At 35.6% G+C, this 22,097-nt stretch overlaps 2 protein-coding genes across 2 annotated transcripts in view; one reads left to right on the top strand and one right to left on the bottom strand.

The window, feature by feature from the left end:
• The window catches only part of LOC107041103 (elongation of very long chain fatty acids protein AAEL008004), a 43,998-nt gene that overhangs the window by 21,411 nt on the left and 490 nt on the right, over nt 1-22,097 (bottom strand). The window lies entirely within an intron of this gene.
• On the top strand, nt 379-21,672 carry LOC107041104 (elongation of very long chain fatty acids protein 7). The gene is made up of 5 exons (XM_015261497.1): nt 379-982; nt 10,697-11,042; nt 15,380-15,517; nt 16,614-16,856; nt 21,092-21,672. Exons 2-5 carry the CDS (start codon nt 10,704-10,706, stop codon nt 21,275-21,277), a joined length of 906 nt encoding a protein of 301 aa, XP_015116983.1. The 5' UTR covers nt 379-982; nt 10,697-10,703; the 3' UTR covers nt 21,278-21,672.

The following is a 22,097-nucleotide window of genomic DNA, read 5'->3' as shown; positions in this document are numbered from 1 at the left end:
AGCCGACTCCATCACCCATTCAATAAATTCACCATATCTCTCATGATTGCTGCGAGAAAACTCCAAATTCCAAGGTTAATGCCAACCACAATCCCAACCCGTGCGTCCTGCACATGTATCCAACTACAATATCTCAAAATCCCGGGACCTTGACTCCTCAACGTCCTCATATCTAAAAACAAAATGCTGCAAACCTCACGTACCATATTTGTGCCCAATCACCGCACACGAGGATCACAGAAGTTAAGCCCAGACATTTACCGGGAGGTGAGCATGCTCCCACTCTCATATCCTGGCCCCAACCTGAGGCCCCACTCAGTGGCCGATACTTAAACCCACAACTTTTGCTCCTCCGATTTATTCCTGCTGCAGCAAACGCTCAAATCGGTCAAATCCCGAATTATGTACTCAAATGTCTGTAAAATTGTGACTGCCATTCACATTGTACGGACAAATGTTTGCAACGAATTCCCAAAATAATGAAAATTTTTTAAGCAGTGAAACAAAAGTTGAAATATTTTTGTAAAAATTTCAACAACAAAAAATTCGAAGAGAAATTCAACTGAAAATAATTAATTGCCTAAAATTTGAATAAAGTGAAATTGACGTCGAATTGGAATTGAGAAGGGGAAACAGTGGATTGCCATCGCAAAACGTATCTCTTAGTGTCTTTCGATGTGTAACTTTGAGAGAAAGGTGACGTCGAGTACTGATCTCGATCTGATGCGGCATCGGTAGCTTCGTCAATTTTTCAACAGTTTCAAGTTTCGAGGTTTCTTCAGTTTTTCAGTTACGGTTCGCGGGGTTTTGTTGATTATTGTGCGGTTCGAGTTGCTCATGGATACTGTGGGGATTATTAAAAAGGAAGTTTTGAGAGTTTGATTCGCCAGAAGGACATTACTACCTGTGGTAACGTGAAGTGATTTTTTTTTTGTTTCTTCTATCACGTTTTGAGAGGAAAGGAGTTGTTTCACTGATTGAGGTAAGAAAATGTGAAAGAATGGGTAATTAATTATCTCAGTGTTTTGTGAGATGAAAAGAAAATTGATTTTTTGAGAAAAAAATAGATCAATTCAGCAGCGAAGTGGTCAAACGGTTTAAGTCAATTTAGTCTCTAGTTGAGTTTTCCTGAAATATTTTCGAATTCAAGGGAGATAGCGAAATTTTGATAATAACCTTTATTGTAGAGCGAATTGAGTGCTACTAAAAAGGTTATAAGAAAAAATTTGCTATCTCTCTTAGATTTAGAGATATTCATTGAAAACTGGCCGATTGCCAAAATCGACTTAAACCGTTTGACCACTTCGCTACTGAATTTTTCCTTCGCGAAACTCCAATGGATGAACTTGATTCAATCGGTGGTATTCAAGACAAGACCATGCTTGATGATTTTTCAGAAAAATAATCGTTAATCACGCAATACCGAGTCATTAAGGGAATTCGCTCCACTTTAAACGCCGGCGATACATGCATTAAAATCACGAAACGCTTGCCATTCACCTATGGAACGAGTCATTTTTTATTGACTGAAAAAAACTGAATAAATCAGTAGTGCAGTGATAAAAGGCAATCAATGACATATTGAGTTTTTTAAATTATGAAATGACTTCGAAAAAGTCGAGTGACATTTTTGCGACTAACATTTTTGCGAATAATCCGTTGTCCAAGTGATTTCATATTTACCAAGATTTTATACATGAACTCATTACTTTCGATCACTTCATTAACAGAGATGGATGCAACAGAATGACCGATTAAATCGCCGATTATTGCGGGAATTAATAAGTGATGACCTGCAAATACTGCGCTGAGAGTTTACGATTTGGTCCAACAAAACATGATAGCCATCAACAGGAAAGGACGAGTTCTAAATCATTTCCACATTTGTGTTTGTCGTCAATGAGAACTTTCTGCGCATCATAAAAATCCGGTTTGATTTTAGGAAATGGTGGAATTGAATAGTGAAAAAAATTACCGGAAAAATTAGCAAAACGAGAATGAGTGAAGTTTGAAACTATCTCTATAGGAAAGAAAATATTCTAGTGTCTGAAACCAAGTTACTGAGGGAAAGAAACTGGTTATTACATTTCAGAAGAAGCTTTCCAAAAATCTAGTTACTGCAAGTGAGAAGAGTTAATAAAAAATAATTTGGCAATATTCAACATTAATTCAGTAGCGAAGTGGTCAAAAGCTTTAAGTCGACTTAGCCCTTAGCTGAGTTTTCGAGGCATATCTCCAAATCTAAGGAAGATAGCGAATTTTTCGCCTCTATCTTTTTTGAAGCTCTCAAGGTCCTCTACCGAAAACCTTATAACAGAAATTTGGCTATCTGCCTTAGATTGCGAGATATTCATTGAAAACTCGTGAATAGTCAAAATCGACTTAAACCGTTCGACCACTTCGCTACTGAATTAAGTCAAAGCGCCAGGTGATATTTTTGAACGACAGAAGTTTTCTCCACATGACAAATCAGTTCAAGAACGCGAGTGTTCTCAACTAATTTGAGAATCCGAAAATTCTGAATTTCGCACCCCCTAAATCTTTAAAATGAGAAAACAAAGCGTACCTTAATTGTCGCACAATTTACTCCAGATATTAGTAAAAAAATACTAAAAATTAATACTTGTTTCTCAGATTTTTGGAAAAAATTTTATTGAATGAAAAGTTCACTCACTTTTCTCATTTTTCGATTGATAAATTAACGTACAACAGAATTTTGAAATTCAGAAAATTTCACTGGAAACAAGAAAGTTTTTTATTTTTTATTGTTTACTGTCAATGAAAATTCTTTTGGCGTCGTTGAGAAAATCCCCAGTGAAGTATCAGAATAAATCAAAATAATCTGCTGATCAATTTTCATCGAAAGTTCATCAAACGTATTTTACCAAAAAACGCGGTAAATTAGCGCATCATTTTTATTTGCCAATAATACCACTAATTACGACGAATTTCTAAAATTGTCCACCTGTGGAATAAATTTACTCCGGCCATAAATTTATTCTGAAGATTTATTTGGCTAACGGGCCCATTGAAATTCAATTTTATAAAAAAAAATCGAAATTGAATAATGAAAAAAATTTCAGAAAAAATTGCGGAAACAAAAAAAAATATTAATTGACAACTATCTCGATGACGTTTGTTTTTTCAACTTTCGCACGATTCGGGATTGTATTAACTACGAATCATAAAATCATCAGAAAATCGCCATTTAGCAAGACCTGACCAAATAAAAAATTCCGGTAATTACGTTTCTACAATCCTACTGAATTTTCTAATTGACCAGGAATGACTGAAATAAAATAGTAATTTAATTTCTCGGTGAAAAACATTGCATGTGGATTAATCATGCACGTATTTGATTGAAAAAAGATGGATGATAAAATTTACGCATGATTACGAAAGTTGAAAACCGCAATGAAAAGGACAACTCGTGTTTTATTTGGCACAAGGTCACTGGACCGTTCACAAATATGCAGAATTTTTCAATGACTTATCATCGTTTTATATCGACGCTTCAGGGGTGTTTTCGGTAGTGGCGAGAGTCTCAAGTTCACTCGAATTAATGAGGAAGAGAATTGACCTTTAGATCTTGGGAAGCCGGACGTTCCAAGGAGTCAATCTAGAAACCTTTTCCATATGAAATTCACCTATTTGAAAATAAGGGTCCTCCGCATTTTCGGTGGAATAATCTGCATCAAATTTTTCTGCTATATTCCTAGGACTTTCTACCGTTTAAGTGGTCCAATTTCTCGTTAAACAATGACTTTTCAGTTTATCAAAGCTGATGGAAAAGGGAAACTTTGTCCTAGATCATCTGTAATAATTTAGTTACTGAATAAATTTTTCCTTAATCTACTACAAAAGATCGTACTCCAACATCCGTTTCAAATGTCTGGTATTTCAATCGTAATGCTCAATTTATTGATGATTTTACGTGGCAATAACGACACATCTGAGTTATTAACGACACATTAAATTCAAAAGTTCATTAAACATCGAATGAATGGGATGAAGTGTAAAAGTGGAAATGAACTTAGAATTAGGCACGGCATATCCTACTTCAAGCAAACGGGGTCGAACGTAGCAATCATCGAAGAAGCTGGGTCGAGAAGCATGTGCCGTTGAAAACCGCCGGAGGTATTTCATCCTACGGTAGTATGAAAGTAAGAAGAAACCGCGCTGAGTTCACTGGAGCCGAAATATCGATTCAATCGTCACTTTTATTTCTTCAAAAGGATTTTTTTTCCCGTCAAGTTTTATGATTTTCTAATCAGTTTATAATCTTTTGCTACATTCAACTGTAAAAGAAAAGTGACAAATCCCACAAATCAAGCCTGATTGGGCTTTTGTGCTTAAAATAATGTAAAAGTTCACGCACGAAACAATCTTATAGAAAAAGTCAACAGAATTCGATTTTTCTATATAACTTATTCTTTTCATATATTTTCTGTAGAATTTGCTCGACTCAAATTTTCTATTTTTTTTATTCTATTTTTATTTTCTTCTCATCAAGAAAATTAAACGAAAAAAACTTAGAAAATTAGAGCCGAGGAAATTCTATAGAAAAATTGAATTCAATAGAATCGGCCAAAAACTAATAGAACAGTTCAATAGAAATTCAACAGAATTTTCTAACGATTTCGATAGGTTTTTCTATTAAATTTTTTCGTCCCTGCTGGATGATCAAAGCTGTATTTTCAAGTCAAACATGGAAATACTTGAACATTTGATTATATTGATTCTCCTCACACCTCACGTGGTAAGTGGGTTAGCCGCGGGATTCTTGAATACGGGCGCACATATCTCCGAGAAGGAGAATGACTCCACTTTTCCCTCGGTTACTGTCTCGTGCACTTGAAGATCAAGTACGGAGAAGAATAAAAAATTGAATCTGGCCAGCGTCGAACAAATCAACTGCTCAGATAGTCACGAGTGAGTGGAATATGATAACTTGCGTCGGAAAATTGTCGTCTCACTTGTCGATAATCCATTACCATGGTTAATGGCTCATTCCTATCGCTCAAATCTATCTGCATCATATTGGAAAAAAATGAAAATATTTGAATTCTGAAACATCTTACGGGGGCACATTTTTTTCGTATATGTGCATAGTACGTGGAGTTTACTATTTTACTATTTTATTTTTTTGTAATAAATGAGAATAATCGCGAGTGGGTGATTCAACTGCAATTAACCATAATTTGACAGCCTGCCCTTATGGAAATGAGATATATGCAGCACTTATATCTAACATATATTTGGCATACCACATTTTTCGCCGAAAATATATGAGATATATTGCCGATATATGTTAAATATTTAACATCGAGATATATGTGCATATTTATATCTAGGATATATCTGGCATATGACATTTTTGGCCGAAATATAAGTGAAGTATACTGAGATATATGTCCGGATATATGTTCTTTCCGTAAGGGTGATCTGGTAGCGGTCGACATGCTTCTGAATTTTTCAAATTCCCAAAAAACTACGACGATAAGTTGATAAACTTTAACGTTATTTATCGCAAGAAACATACATTCTTATAAATGGCCATTACCCGCGGGCCTTCAGCTTAGATAAGTTGATATTTAATTTTAAAAAATAGCCTAGAAGAATTAACTCGGCGATTAAAGACCAATTCTCAGCGGATGACAGACTCACTGACGTTTGGCGAGCAGATATTAAACCGATATTTGGCCTTTGATCGGGGCCCGATGTTGGATCGATGTTTGGCCCTGTTGCATATATCGACAAATCCTGGATGGGATATTTCGTGAACTCATTCTCTACTACCAACGCTTTTGCCTTGGAAAAGAAAAATAATTTACACTTTAATGACATCTCATCAGTTTTATTTTTTGAAAAATAACAGCTGTTTTTTAAATTTTCCCTCTCTTCACATAAAAATGGCATACTCAGCAATATATGTTTCAAGATCAGCCTTTAACATTGTAAGAAAAGCCATTTCACTCCGCATAAAACGTCGATATTTTTCAAACTATAGCAATTACATTGATAACGAGGTCATGAATGGCTTCTTCGGAATTCGAAAGTAAGAAAAATTATTAAAAACGCTAATCTCGATCAGGTAGAAAGAAAATGCCAAAAATCCAAGGTGAAAATTATTGAGTCTATTGAATCTATTATTACATTTGCATTCTTCTTCTCTCATTATTACGTATCGTTGATGGTAATGCGGCGGAGGAGCCATTTATAATTAACTGGGCACGCGTTCCACTTACCCACTAACGGCTGGCAGGGCACCTTACTCCTGCGTGCTACCATCATGATCATGAAAAAATATCATCTTCCTCTCTTTCTCATGTCTTTTACGCTCGGTTCCGTTGTAGAAACGATCGAGACACTCTTTCGTTCATGAGCCATCTCACAAGAGTTTAAACTTTCTCCATAACAAGTACCGTTTCGTCTCGCATCTCTCCCGTTCGTGCGCACTGCCACAGAAATGAGAGGATCATTCCAATGGAAAACGCTGCGCTGGAACTGACAGTTGGTTCAACGACAATTTTGCGGCATTTCTGTCATTACAAAGAGCCAATTTCTGAATTTGAGCGTTTTCGATTCAAGTATTTTGGATGGAAAAACTGGCGCGCAATATTTTTATACCAAATTTGAGGACAATAGCAATTTTCTTCTTCATCATCGCTAGGTTGAGGGAGAAGCCATCGGTGCTGTCGTTCAACGCATTGGGGCAGTTCTCCAAAATTGTAAACAAATAGTTCGACAAAAACATGTGACAGATGGCACATTACATACGACTGCTCCCTCACGGAAAGAAAATATAGGCAAATAATTATACGTGAAATATATGTGACATATTGCATTTTTCGCCGAAAATATATGTGCGTATAATTCTCGAGCTATGGGGACAGTTCTAGGCGTACGAACACACATGTGTTCGTACGCACGCACATACAGAAATTTTTTAAAAACATTTCTTCGCGTTTCATGACACTTCTAGGCATTTCCACCCAAAATTAACAAATCGAAAAAAATCACGATTACAAGGCTTTTGTTCGGAAGCAAACACATAAAATTATCGGGGCGGGTGGGGTAAAATGGACACTAGACTTTTTTTTAAATATTCGTAACTCAGAAACAAATTTATCAATTGAGCTCAGTTTAGGCTCGTCACAAAGGGAAAGAATAGTTCCTTGTATTGAAAAAAAAATTAAATTTTATCAACATCTCAACCCCTCATTAACATTTTAAAAAAAGTTAAAAGTGTCCGTTTTACCCCAACCTCCCCTAATCATGAAATCAGGATCGAATCATTTTAATATTTTTACAAAACTGTTGAAGCGACTCGAATTTTCGTTAGGTTACACTACTGTCGCTGTTGATATTTATTCATGTGGAAAAACGGGATTAATTTTCTGTGGTAAATTGACGAGCTAACGCTACTTATATTTTTTCCTTTGAAAAATCAGTTCAGCATGATCACTCGTAGCGTCTACAATTTGGGTGCCCTACACCGAAATGCAGTTAGAACTAATCAAGCATAGCTATTCTCTTACACTTTGAACACTGTTAGATTTTTAAGAATTCAAATAGCTGCATTTCAACTTGCAATTGTGAATTTTAATTCATCTTTGAAAATTAACGAAATTTAGTTTTCCATGGTATGCGATCATTAATATTTTAGTGACAGCTTGGATTTTCAAACTCATTGGGAGAATAGAATGTCATAAACAACTTAATTTGCAATCTCTTTATCAATTAATGAATTAATCAATTCATTTATTTACTTCTTTATTTACTCAGCAGAACAATAGTTTCCCAAATTTCCAGTTGTTTTCAATGTCGTACAGATCTGGGAATTGCCATTTCATTGAGTATTCCAGAAATTAACTGATCTGTGTTGCTTAGGAGGTAGAAATATCAAGTTCGATTGCTTCTACTTGACTCCGGCATACGACACTCTGATCAATAATACCATCGAGATTGTTTAAGTCATATCGTTGAAATGTGGCAGAAATTTTGAATCGGCGAAATCGGATTATCGAATTGATTCCAAAATTAATCCCCATTTCAATCTCGAATAAATTAAAAGTTTATCCGTAATTGCGATATTTCCAAATTTTTTCCTTCGTTTGTTAATCAATGTAAGAGTATACTGAGCATATTTTTGTTGACTCTTTCACAGTATTTGATGTACCAAGGTTACAACCGAAAGTTTTCGCTTGCCTCAGACATGTGGTTCGCCTCTTTTTCATGACCTTAGAACGGCTCAAGGACGTCGGAGTCGGGTTTTTAAATTTTTTATAGCGAATAATTATGCAGATTTTTTTTATTCAAACGAATTTTCAATTTTATTTTTAAAAGAATGTCGAGTAATGTTGCGGAACACTTATTTTTATTGGGGGAGACCGGGGCAAAATGAGACCCCTTTTTTTTTGTTTTTCAATCAGGCAAATGAGCCCAGTGTTTTTTTCGATGTAACGCCGTTTAACAGATTACATAAGTAGGAAAATAAGTTTTTGAATCAAAAAAAGGAACTTCTATCTAAGACAATCGCCAATCGTCGTTGTGAGGAATATTCTAGTTTTTACGGGAATGAGACATTTTCTTGTCTCATGCAGCTATTTCATCTTACAGTTATGACTTTTCGTAAGTTCATCATAATTCGATTTTTTTGTACACTTGAAAATTTTTTGGCTATAAATTTCCGAAACACTTTCGGGGAATGTTTATCACATTTTAGTTCCACTAAAATTTCGAGGAATTTTGTCATTGAAAATTCAGAATCTCATGGGAAAATCAATGAGAACTGCAAATGTAAATTTTCGGTAGAAATAATACTAAATTTTCAATTAGTTGGAAATTCAGCGGTATTTAACACTAAATATTCATTTGTTCGTAGAAAATTCTAATAAGTTGAGAAATTCTTGTCCCAATGTTGCTTAAAAATTTGGAATTTTCTGTGAAATCTGAAATTTTATAATTTATTCCCCCTAAATCGCATTCAATATTTATCTTCTGCAAATTACTAGTCGGCTGTCTATGAGATTTTATGGACAAGAGCCGATTGATCATAAATCGAGTGAAATAATTAAGTCTCTCCCGTTTTACCTCACGAGGATCAAACTTCATCACGGTCATGGTTATTTTGGCATTCATTAATTAATGATTATCAATAATAATAGACTGAGTTGAGGGCGAACTTAACCGGAATGCTTCTATTCTTATTAACTCCCGTTTAGAATTTTTTCAGGTTGTAATCTTTGAAATCAGAGTTATATTTATACTTTAAATCCACTAAGAACGGGGTATTTCATTAGTGACTGCAGAAAAATCAATCATTCGTGTAAAATCTCAAATTTTACAGGGGTCTCATTTTGCCCCGTAAAATTAGTTAAATTGTATTCGAATCGCTAGTTAAATAGTATTCAAATAATGATACAATGATACAATCGAGTTTGCCGTAAACTTCCTAAAATTCGAAATTTGTGAAAATCTGTATAAATTAATTGTCTCAATCATCCGTAATCAAAAGTTATTTTCATGAAATTCATCAGGACATGATATTTGAATGAATTTATAAATTCATAAAACACTAGCGTCAACGAAATATTTGTAAATTGATTCCTAAACTGGGTTACCCAACCATTCGAACTCTACAATTCTCATAATTTCTCGCGTTGGAAAATTCGCATTACGAAACAATCAACGGATTTGCCACCAGGAAGTACCCAAGTTAACAACTTGATCAATCAGAAGAGCCTAGAGTCCTCGGCGTCCTCAGAGCGCGAGAAATTGTGCTTATGAATTGAATTGTATGACCAGGAGGACACACTGACGAAAGCCTTGTTGTCGACGATGATTTTGCAATAACAAGATACAACTAATGTATTTTCTATCTCTGCGAGACCAAAACTGTGCGACTTTCTAGGGGAGCTAAGACGGATGATCGATAATGCCATTTGTGCAAGCGATGTCCTGACGTATTGGACATCTGCGACTTCCTGAAGAAGTTAGTAGATATAACTGTGGTAATTGGGTTATTGCATAAATTTCTCTATTGAATAATATGATGAAATGCACTCATTGAATAGAGAGTATTAAATAAATTTGTTCATGTTGAAAAATAATAAAACAAGCATAGGTTCGAGCCTATTCGGCAGAAGGCATCTGATTATCTCGAAAATTTTGCATGAATGGGTACAGATATTTTGATTGATCTAGATGATCTATAAGCCGTCGAGACGAGTATTTTGGAAAAATAAAAAATCAAATCCGTTGAGTAGTTTGTGAGATATTTAACAAAATATATTTACACAAAAGGTTGCATAGCTCAGTAACCGCTTGGCCGATTGCGCCCATCCGAAATACCAACCTTTCGTATTATAAGAGCTAGGATCATACCAAATTTCAACTTGCTAGCTCCTTTTTTTCTCAAGTTATCGTGTGTACAAGATTTTTCATGGTTCAGTGGTAGTTTTTAATAAATATCTCCGAATCTGAGGGAGATGGAAAAATTTTTGTTATAACCTTTTTTGTAGAGCCAATTGAGAGCTATAACAAATGTAATTACGAAAATTTCGCCATCTCCGTTAGATTCGGAAATATTCCTCAAAAACTCAACTGGGAGATAAGTCCCCTTAAACCGGTTTACCACTTCGCTACTGAAATTTTTTCGTGTGAGTACATAATGCAAATGTTTTTGTTGCAGATTACAAATGGCATCAGCAGCAGCGGAATTAGTGGCAGAGCGGGAGCCCGAGCCTTTGTTAAAAATGCAAGACACAAATCGCACGTTCGTAGGGGCAGAAGGCCTAGTGCGAATGGCCTTGGAGCAGTACACAGAGATTCTGGAGACAGCATCAGACCCAAGAGTCAGTGACTGGCCCCTCATGGACTCCCCAATTCCAACATTCTTAATCGTTATACTTTATCTCTACGGGGTGACTTTACTAGGGCCAAGGATGATGGCTAACAAAAAGCCTTATGGACTTAAAACTATACTTGTCGCTTACAATGCGTTTCAAGTTATTTTTTCACTGGGAATGCTCTATGAGGTAAAGTCCATCGTTTTATCAATTCACAACATATTTTTTATTTTCCTTGATATAAAGTATATTATATTATAAAGGATATCATAAAGTTTCATTACGATATAGTTGTTTTCGTAATTCAATTTTCCTTTTTATGGTATTGACCCTAAGAAAAACAAGTGGGCAATGGCATTTTTTAAATAAATGAGCATAGTAATTGTTGCGAATGAATTGGCCATTTGCTTCCGAATGGGGTTTCTTTCTTGAAATTTCTATTTCGCTATTTTCTTCTTCTATTTTTTAAACAGAATGCATAATTTCATAAATTTCATAGATGTCTCTAGAAGGTGGGATGAATCCTAAGGAATGCACAGAATACATAATTTCATAGATTTCATAGATTTCCTAAATGGCCCTAGAAGGTGGGATGAATCCTAAGGAATGCACAGAATGCATAATTTCATAAATTTCATGGATTTCATAGATTTCATAAATGGCCCCAGAAAGTGGGATGAGCCGTATGCACGGCATGCATAATTGGAATGCACAGAATGCATAATTTCATAAATTTCATAGATTTCACGAATTTCATACATTTAAAAAATTTCATAAATTTCCTAAATTTGGTGGGGTCGCCAGGCAGCGACCCCAGTCTAAATAGACGGCTCTCTTCGAAATTTCATATTTCTGAAACTTTGGATAATAATTTAACCGCACAAGCAACATTGTCAAAAGGAATACCGCAGGTTCAATTACATATAGGATATACTATTATTCATTCATCGAAAGTAATCAGATGTGAGCGATATTAAGTGGTCGACGCGCTTGGTAACGAAAGCGCCCCGTACGTGACGGGGTAAGAAGGCATTGAAACATACTTTTCAATCCCTGATTTAACTGCTATTACTGATGATTCTTTCAGTAATCATAAAAAGCCCAATTTTCTCTTTCAAATTGCATAAACATTGTGCCGTAACTCAACAACGAATTGTGCGATCCCCGTCCTATTCTGATAGAATGAAGAGGGAATTGTTATCAATTTTTTTAGCCCTGGCTAATTCCACTTTCATGAAAATTTTTGGAATGATCGTTGAAAAATAGATTTTTAGAAAAATATCAATTTTTGCATCTCACAGAATCAGCGCGAAAAACAAGTAGAATTTTAACGAGAAGTCCAATAGAATTTTCTAGCGAATTCGCTAAGTTTTTCTAGTGAATTTTTTCATACGTGTACATATGTGTATACATATTATAAATATCCTTTCACCTTACCTTAACATCCCTCCTTCATAATATGTGTATATATATATTTGTATGGCCGCATTATGACCGAATAATCAATTAGCAATAAATCGAACGGATGAATAGAAATTTGAAAAATCCATAGATTTTTATCCTCCTATATAACGCATTCCTGAGATACCTAACTATACTTGAGATACTTTCCATAGAAATTTCTCGGCATAAGTCTGCTTTACTGAATTTCTCTCCTTTTTTCATAAAAAAAATCGAGCGAAAAACTTGAAGAATTTAAGGCAATTTTGAAGAGTAATAACAATAAAAGTTACAATAACAGCTCTCTACTTTCTTCTTTCATACTCATCTCATTCTCGACAGTGTAAGACATCCAATTACATTTCCTATTTAATTTTCATAATGCTGCTGGTTAGCTGAATATTTTTTATTTGGTCGTTTTTCACTCTACAATCCACTGGGACACCTTGCATATAAAATGTTAATACCAGGATGTAGAGAAGTTTTGTTCCGGGGAAATTGGGGACCAGTGTTTTTCTCACATACATAAACATCAAATCATTCTTTGAGAACGTTGAAACTCGAGCAATTCTTGTTTGGACCAACAAAATCGTTATTTAAAAATTACCAAAAAAATAATTCAGTGGCGAAACGGCGAAGCTTTTGAAAAATATTTCCGAATCTAAGGGAGATAGCCAAATTTTCGTAATCACATTTGTTGTAGCTCTCAATCAGCTCTACAAAAAAGGTTATAACAACAATTTTGCTATCTCCCTTAGACTCCGAGGTATTCATTGAAAACTGGTCAATAGTCAAAATTGACTTGTAACGTTTTACCACTTCGCTACTGAAGTAGTCTTTCTATGAAATTTGGCTTTTTCTGAATCGAAAAAAAATCATGAAACCAAAGGGAAGTGAATTTCATGTGGAATTAAATGTGTTTAAACGACACGTGGAACCGGTTTTAATTGATGCCTGGAAAGTAGGCCGAATAGCGAAAAAGAATTGCAAATTACTCCCCAATCGACATTTCATTTTCTTTCTCTTTTGGAAAAAAAAAAAACGGAAAGCAACATTAGCGAAGTGATGTAGAATTTTATATCACTGATCAACTCAGAGAGTCCACAGTGGACCAGTGATTGCGTAAATACTCTCTTGCGCAAATTCCTGGGGACGTTAATGTTGTCTGGGAAGAGAAACAGCGGCGTAATGGGATCTCAAGAGAAGTTAAGGTGCCATACGACCTTGCTTCGTCTTGGGGAAGGTCAAGCATACGAAAAAAATGCCTGTCCCACCCCTTCGGCCCACCTTGACCCAATTTATGCATTTCTCGAATACTGCCACCAGTTTAAGGCGGTTAAAAAGCCAATAACAAATAAGATGAATGATTTATTATTTCTGGGAATCACTATCGATGATTCTCCATCCAAATCCTTGGATTCTCTCATCCAAATTTTGGCCAAGAGAATTGCACTGAGACAAAAAATATTTTTTCATCCAAAAACTATTCTTTTAGTTCCGACGAGTGACTGAAGGATCTTTTTGTTTTTTTTTATAGTAACCACTGCAGGAAACTGATCAAATTCATCAGTTGAATGCAATATGTAGGTTGCACCATGATGATTGAAATCTGGATGGAGAAAATAGTTCAAATAATTTCTTTTCGCAAAAGCGGAACTACCGACATTTCCATTGAATTTTTCATTTCTTTCTTGGCTAAAACTGCTTAACGTCATGAGGAAAAGTCGACCATCGATCATTATCTAAACTTTAGAAGAACACAGAGCAAAGTGGAACGTTGGTCGTCGACTGACAATCCCAATATCTCGGTTTGTGAACAAAGAATTGAAATACATTATAAATGTTGCAATTTGCCCTCCTCTCCCCCACTAGGAAAACTAAATCCTTTAGTGAAAAATACAGTGTGACGTTTTTTGAAGCCAATGAGGAATAGAAGAGTGGACGTCATATTTCAATTAACAATTAAATAATGTGTAGCTCTGATCCTTCACTTGGAAAAATTTATAAAATAAATTTCGAGAGAAAAGGATTTGCTTTTCAAGAAGAAACGGGTTGCCGCTGTGAATCAGTTATTATTGCATACCCCAATTTTTTTTTACTCACTTGGAATTTCCATCGGCTTTCCATAAGCCAAGGTCTTCCAGGCTCGTGAAGCCAACCGCAATCTCGTCCCCATGAATTGTGACGAAAATTCCCCCACCCTCAGCACCACCGGAGATCAGAGCAAAATAGGTTGCAGAGTTAATTTTCATTCGAAAAAGAATGTGAAACACATGTTTCAATAAATTACCCAGTGGAGAGAGCGAAAAAATTTCTTACGCTTTACTATTGCCGAGCATACGTGGATATTACCAAAGTTTTCGTCTTACCTCAATACTCAATTCAGAGGAAGGTAAATTAATTTTAGAAATTGAGCGAAGGAGAATTGCATCGCTGAAATGGATTTTTAAGGGTCATTAAGTTTATGGGTAATCGTGAAACTTCCAATTTTTATTATCTTCAACCAAGTTTTTGACGTGGATACGTCTGTTTTCATTATGGGGGGGCATTTGGGGAGAAAGTCCTTATGGTTCCTTAACGATAGTGACGCCATCTATCGGAATTCTAGAACGTCCTAGAATTCTCTAAAAAAATTCAAGATTTTTCTAGCAAATTCCAGATTTTCCTAGAAAGTTGTCCAGTTTTTTAAAAAATAAATTACAATTTCAAGGGACCTTTAGCGCTGGTCGGCAAAATCTGGACAGTTGGTTATTATTGCACGAAATAGATAAAATTTGTGGATCCGTGTTGAAATTGCCGAGGGTGTTTGTATGTGATGATTTCGTAAAAAATACGTCGAACACAAAAATGGTAGAAATAGATTGAAAATTTGCAATTGAAATATCGTTTTATTTTTGTTCAGCGCTTGGTTTTCTGCAAGAGAGCAATAGATTCCCCTCCGTCTCACCTACATGGCCGCCCCGCCATAAATACCTCAAGCTGATGAGATTTTTTCAGTATGTGATGTAATTCATCAATTACTGAAAAATTTAACTAAGTGGAAAATTGTTCATTATAAAATATTAATGATGATAATCTTCTTTCAGCACTTAATGTCTGGTTGGCTCTCGGACTACAGTTACAAATGTCAGCCAGTTGATTACTCCCACGATCCAACAGCAATGCGAATGGCTAATTTGTGCTGGTGGTACTTCATCAGCAAATTCACGGAATTCGCTGACACGGTGAGCATCAGCCTTTGATCGTCAACTATTCTTTCGAGTTACGACAAAAATTCTGCACATGTAATAAAAAAAACGGCAATTCAAATGATAGGGAAAACGTTCTGATCCATTCTCAAAGCAAGAAAAAATGGGAAAAAAAAGAATCATTCATCATTCACACTGAATGACCGAGGAATAAAGAATTGTGAGAAAATATTACATTGATAACAGCTGAAAAATGAATGAAAATCCATTAATAAATGTTGAGGCAACCGAGTAATGTAAATTAGGCATGGTTGAACGGAAACGCATTCTTTTTGTATGATTTTCTTGGGATCATTAGCATTTGATATTAACCACCCGCAGTTAAAAACCATGAACTGAGAGCGATTAATGATCATGCTTACTACATTGCTATTCACATTGATGTCGATTTCTTAATTTTCTCCATTAACTATTGGAAAATGCGGTCACTTGAGATACGTCACAGTCTTCATGTTTTATATTGTGTGCAAACTATCACTACAAATCATCAATGAAGTTCAATTATTTGTCTCTCAACTTTTCTCTCTTCAAATTTCGATAATTACCGAAGAGAATTAGTAGCTAATTTGCTGAATATATCATAATGGAATTTCGTTAATCATGGGCATCTATCGGGAATGAGAGATTGTAGAAAATTTTTTAGATGATGAACACGACCTCTTGATGAATCTTTCTAAACTTTTCCGTTCTGGAGACGTTGCCTCGATAATAATCAAATCCAATTGAAAATTCTTCAGTCTTCATTCGGAATTTCCCGAAAATTCATTAAATATCTTTCAGTATTTTCGAATGTATACCAATAATCTAACGGCGGTTAATTGCGTAGATTCTTCGAAATTAGAGTAATGTGAGCTCACACAGCATAATCCCATGAGCATAATTATTAACACGAAAAAAAATTTTTTTTCTCCGCTTCGTAGTGATGGATAATTATATTCATCACACGGGCCACAAAGTATTTTCTGACGAATTTCCGACGAAATTTACAATGCTATAAAAGTAAAATGATTTGATTCAATACATTTGTTTCAGAGGAAGAATTGTATAAACCAAAAACTCATTTATGATTCAGATATTTTTCGTACTACGCAAGAAGGACAGTCAGGTGACATTTTTGCATCTGTATCATCACTCGTTGACCCCACTCGAGACCTGGATATGCGTCAAATTTATTGCGGGTGGACACGGCACCCTCGGCAATCTTATAAACAATGCTGTTCACGTAGTTATGTATGCTTACTATATGCTCTCGGCAATGGGACCGGAGTATCAGAAATACCTCTGGTGGAAGAAACATTTGACCACGGTACAATTGGTGAGTTTTGACAGCTCTTTTTTCTAGAACATTCCCAACATTCTTCAGGCCCCACATATTTTTTTAAAATAATTCCACAAAAATCGATGCCAAGAGGCCAAAGAGCGACGATACAAAAATCGCGGGAGCAAAAGAGAACTCTCTTTTCACGAGGGATTTTTGCTTTAACCCTAGTCTGGTCACCACACGCGGGGCCCTGCGACTCTAGTCACCTCCGCGGGGATTCCCCGCCGTGTTAATTAGGCTCTAGCGTTGTCGAATTCACTCTACACTGCCCGGGTGCGTTTAACGAGTTTCCGGCAACGTCGCACAACGGGCAATTTCATTCAACGTGGGAAAAAATAATTCATCTGTTCGAAATAATTTGTTTTCTGGAGGAATTTCGGGAAATATTATAGTAGTTGTTCTGCAAACTACTATAATTCTTTAGACACTTCAATTGACAAGCTCAGCTCTCAGGATTTTTTCCTTCACATTGAATAGTTTGTTCCAAATATCTAACCGAGTAAAATACACAGTAAAAAATCTCAGATTCTCGTGAATTTCTATCGAATTATTTTGTACGCCAGTTTTTTTCCACTCCCCCATTTCCTCCAGGAAAAAACAAAAGGAAAAATTTCCATGAATAATCGCATAGCTCCATAATATTTTGATCCAAACGACAAAAATCTCTGCAAAATACCCAATCTGCAAATCGATTACAGACTTGGCACAATTTATTTTGCACATTCGTGTTCACGAAGTGTCTGATCGGAATAAGACTGACATTTTCAATTTCATTCGATATTGTTCGCTTCCTTCTAATAAAATAATCGCTTGACTACCCCAAGGAACCAACAGAAGAATCCAAATAAAAAATATTGGAATTCGCCATTTTTCCCCCGGGACAAATATTTCGCAATTTGTAACCAATACTGGTGAAAATAAATAGAAAATTTAATTAGAGATAAAGATCACGACTATTATTTTTATCAGTCAACTTCATCTGATAATGCGCTTGCACTCGCCCTTTAGAAACACTGGCACTGGTAGCACAGTGACCGCAAGACATTCACTTTCCTTCGAGCTCGAATTATCTCCAGTCGGTGTTGGAACCTTGTGTGTAATTCTTTCGCAATATTAATTGACAATTATTGGCCGGAGTGGGTACTCAAGTATTCGGTCAGTGATAATCCTAGGCCAGGTCGTTACATTTAAGTTGTAGGTAGTAGCGAAAAAAAAGAAGAAGAAAATGAGAGAATGTTTTCACAACTTTTTGAGCGCTATATGAGACATTTTCTGGGAGAAGTAATAGTCACGTGGAATCCCCATATGTCTTTTGAGATTCCAGCACCAAATTACAGGTTTTCCATGGATCAATGGGATTACAATTCAGTAGCGAAGTAGTAGAACGGTTTAAGTCAGTTTTGACTATTGACCAGTTTTCAATAAATATCTCGGAATCAAAGGGAGATAGCAAAATTTTTGTTATAACCTTTTTTGTAGAGCCAATCGAGAGCTACAACAAATGTCATTATGAAAATTTCGCTATTTCCGTTAGATTCCGGAATATTCCTCAAAAACTCAATTGGGAGATGAGTCGACTTAAACCGATTTACCACTTTGCTACTGAACTGTTTTTCCGACAATTTATTGACGTTGTGTTTTGAAAGTTTTGAATTACAACGTTCCAGAGATTGAACTTCATACGCTGTTAGAAAATTACTCTTGAAATTTCAAACGAAAAAGCTTGAAATTTTAATAATGACAAAGTTACATGAAAATTCTGTATATTTCTTCATTGAAAAATCACTTAATTTCTTGAATATTCAAGTAATTCGGGATTTTCAGGTGCATACGGCCCTAAAAAACCTTGAAAATTTTGAAAACTCAGGCAACAACTTGTCTGAATTCTCAATCTATTGAAAATTAAATTGAATCTGATCTGCAATTTGCACGGTGAGTTCAGAAATTCAAGCTTTCATTGAAAAATCAATGATTGTTTAACATGAAAACCCCAATTTTCTTGAATTTTTAAGATGAATGAGAAATTTAGTGAGCGCTTTCATTTGAAATTGAATTCAACCCCATAGCATCGAAAATTCAGATGAGCCTGGGACTGAAATTTCACCAAATTTCTAGTAATGTAGTCAATCGATTTACTGTCTCTTACCTCTGCGGGTACACTTTCTGGGCGCTCCTTCTACGAGTACACTGGGGTGGTTCATTACCCCAGCCTCATAGCTATATTCATTTTTCATCAGAAACTGTGCTTTTCCAATTGGAATTCCAGTTTCATTATTCTATCACTGGATTCTGTCATTTATAACTCACAATGAAAAAATCTCATGCCAGGATTGAAATGTCAAGACGATCTTAATTCTCAGCTTGATGGAATTAATGGGAATGAAAAAATCTGTTGAGTCCTTGAAATTTTAATGATCGAAGTACACTTGAGTAAGTGCCCGTGCACCGACAAAGAGAGTCAATTGAAAGGACTATATCAACCGTTATTTACAGTCATTTGTGAATTATCCAGTAAATATGATAGAGAATTTGATTCCCTATAAAAGAGATCTCTCATAACTTCATAATTAACAAAGATTTAATTTTAATATGAAGTCTTAATCTATAATTACTGAATTGTGTTGATGCTACGTGACATTCAGAGAAATTATCATGAGACCATTTTCAGCGCCTTCGAACATTTTTTCCTTAATCCGCTAGCTTAGATGTTTGCAAAAGAGAGTGTACCAATTTTTTTCCCTAAAAAAAAATCTCAAGTGAAGCCTCGTCTATTCTACTAATTGACTGCTTTTTCACTTCATGTAAACTGAACATTTGAGGACATTGTGAGATTTACTAAATGTTAGATTGATACACAAACAATTTATGCATATTTTTGTAATCTTTATTTTAGTAGAATAAACCATTTGGTTTGGATGCGTTAATGAAAAAAAAAATGAAGCCTCATCAATAAAAAATCTTCATAAAGATCAGGTGAAGGATTTTTCAAATCTCAAAATATCTGTGAAGAAAACTTGAAGATCTTGGCTTCAATGATCAACAAAGTGCATTTGATAAATTTAAAATGCCGAAGGGGTGTAGACAAGGAGGACACAGGTGAAGGGGAGGGAAAAAGTGAAAAGTAGGTACCTAACATAACGTTGAGTAACTCTTGGTTGACTTGCTTTGCTGGACTCTCCAAGGCACCCGACAACACTTGTGTTGCAATAATTTGGCATTCCAATATACGGGACCAGGTCTACTGTGCACAGAGTGCCAGTGGAGGACGGTCGATTGGACCACAGCGTGCCATAGAGCCTCACCTCGTACGAAATAGCAGTAGTGGCACATTTTCATCTTGTAAATGGTCGAATGCGTAACGTGGGAATGGAGGAAATTTAATGATTTTCTCGTTGGGAAATTCTGATCGATTTCCAAATTATTTCGCTGAAATCATGAAAAATTCAGCGATTTCACGATCATAGTGCAATTTTTGGTCGCCCCGGTCGAGGGAAAAATTTCCCATTCATCGATTTCAGGCGTCGATGTCTGAAAATGACCGCAAGATAGTCAATTTCAAATGAGCCCGGTGGCTTGGCCCAGTGAGTGGGTAAAGTTCGTTAACTCACATGCGAAAGGTTCCGAGTTCAAATCCCGGCCGGGTAGAATGGTGCGATCTAACCATTTAAAGTCTTGATCATCATCGCAGTATACCCTAACCGGGTCGAGGCGATGTAAAATAACGATAAAAAAAAATTCAAATGAAATACGATTTTCGAAAGAAAATCGACTCAAATTTATCTACCTCTTTGCAACAGAATTGTTTCCAAAAATGTTTGGTCCGGAACATTTTTGAGCGAAAAATAATTAAATAAATCCAATTTTGCGTCGAATGGCAGACGTCATTAATAGAAAATGAAGAATAAAGATGATAAATCGTAGTGTCCAAATTTCGCGTCGACATTTAGTGGATTCGAACATGAATAATTTAGCTTCCCATTCTTCTTTGGGGCCATCCTTGAATGCATCCAAAAGGCCATTGGATACTGAAATTTTTGTCGTCAAAATAAGCAGAAAATTCACTTCAATGACAAGTATAGAAGCTGTCATTCCGCGATGATAAAGCTGACAATCCTCTTAATTTCAAAAACACTGATAGAACCATACGAAAATTAAATATTTCTAAATAGTCTTTAATTCTGTTATCCTTAATTCTGTTATTAATAAATTTATTCTTTATTATGTTTCAGGTACAGTTCTTCCTAGTATTTGTTCACAGTGCTCAAGCACTAGTTTTCGACTGTGGCTATCCAAAATTAGTAGCAGCACTACTCCTCCTCCACTCAACGATATTCTTCGTACTCTTCTCCGACTTCTACCTTCGTGCTTATCGTAAAACAAAAACAACACTTGTGAAACAACTCAAGAGTGAATAAATCGATTGTACAAATACAAAGATAACGGAGGGCAAGAAGAGAGAGAATGAAAATGCAGTAATGAAAAACTTTCTTCTTTCTTTTGACGTGCCAACTTCATCATGCTAAGATACTTTTGCTCTTCGATGGAGAGCGATCAGTATTTCATTGTCTTGACATTTTTAAGGCTCCTGAATGTTGAGTCGTTCAGCGAACAAATAATTAATTGATGATACTTCATTGTCGTGTACTCATGCTCTAGAATTTTTCAATTTCCAAGTTTTATCCCCGGTGAAATTGACAACATTATTTATGATACGATATGATGTGAATTATTAATCATTTATTATACCCAGTTGTATTGTGGCACTTTGTGACTGTAAATAATTATGCTCAATATATATTTTTTAATTGTACGTATTTAATTGTTCTGATCAGCTGGCGTTACTGTCATTTTATTGGGGGAAGGTGGGGCAAAATGGAACGGTTTGTGACCTCCAAATTCAAATATTTTCATTTATAAACAAAGAAATCGATTATAAACAAAGAAATCTTGCTGGCACAAGTAAGACTTGTTTGAGAACTTCGTCGGTTTTCTCTCAATTTAGGGAAAATCGCGGACCCGGTCGCTTTTGCCCCGTATAATCACGGAAAACTCAATTCCTTCCTGTTTTTACCTTCAAAATGCCCTTGCGCCGTAGTTTTCACTCGCTTTTACCTTTTTTTAAATATTCGTTACACTCGAAACAATAAAATTCAGCATCCGTTTTACTTTATTCACAATAGATCATGAATAAATAATTTTTGAACTTCCTAAATTTTTCACGTCTCTAGACTGTAG

Source organism: Diachasma alloeum, unplaced genomic scaffold (assembly GCF_001412515.2).
Source record: "Diachasma alloeum isolate Michigan unplaced genomic scaffold, Dall2.0 Dall_scaffold_00354, whole genome shotgun sequence".
In the NCBI taxonomy this organism is placed as follows: Eukaryota; Metazoa; Arthropoda; class Insecta; order Hymenoptera; family Braconidae; genus Diachasma; species Diachasma alloeum.
The sequence above is the reverse complement of the archived record's forward strand: the minus strand, read 5'-3'. Positions and strand labels throughout refer to the sequence as shown.

Coding starts and splice junctions, on each gene's coding strand:
- LOC107041104 (XM_015261497.1), top strand. CDS start 10,704: ATGGCATCAGCAGCAGCGGAATTAGTGGCAGAGCGGGAGCCCGAGCCT. Junction 15,518..16,613: donor TCACGGAATTCGCTGACACG/GTGAGCATCAGC, acceptor TTTATGATTCAG/ATATTTTTCGTACTACGCAA. Junction 16,857..21,091: donor ATTTGACCACGGTACAATTG/GTGAGTTTTGAC, acceptor ATTATGTTTCAG/GTACAGTTCTTCCTAGTATT.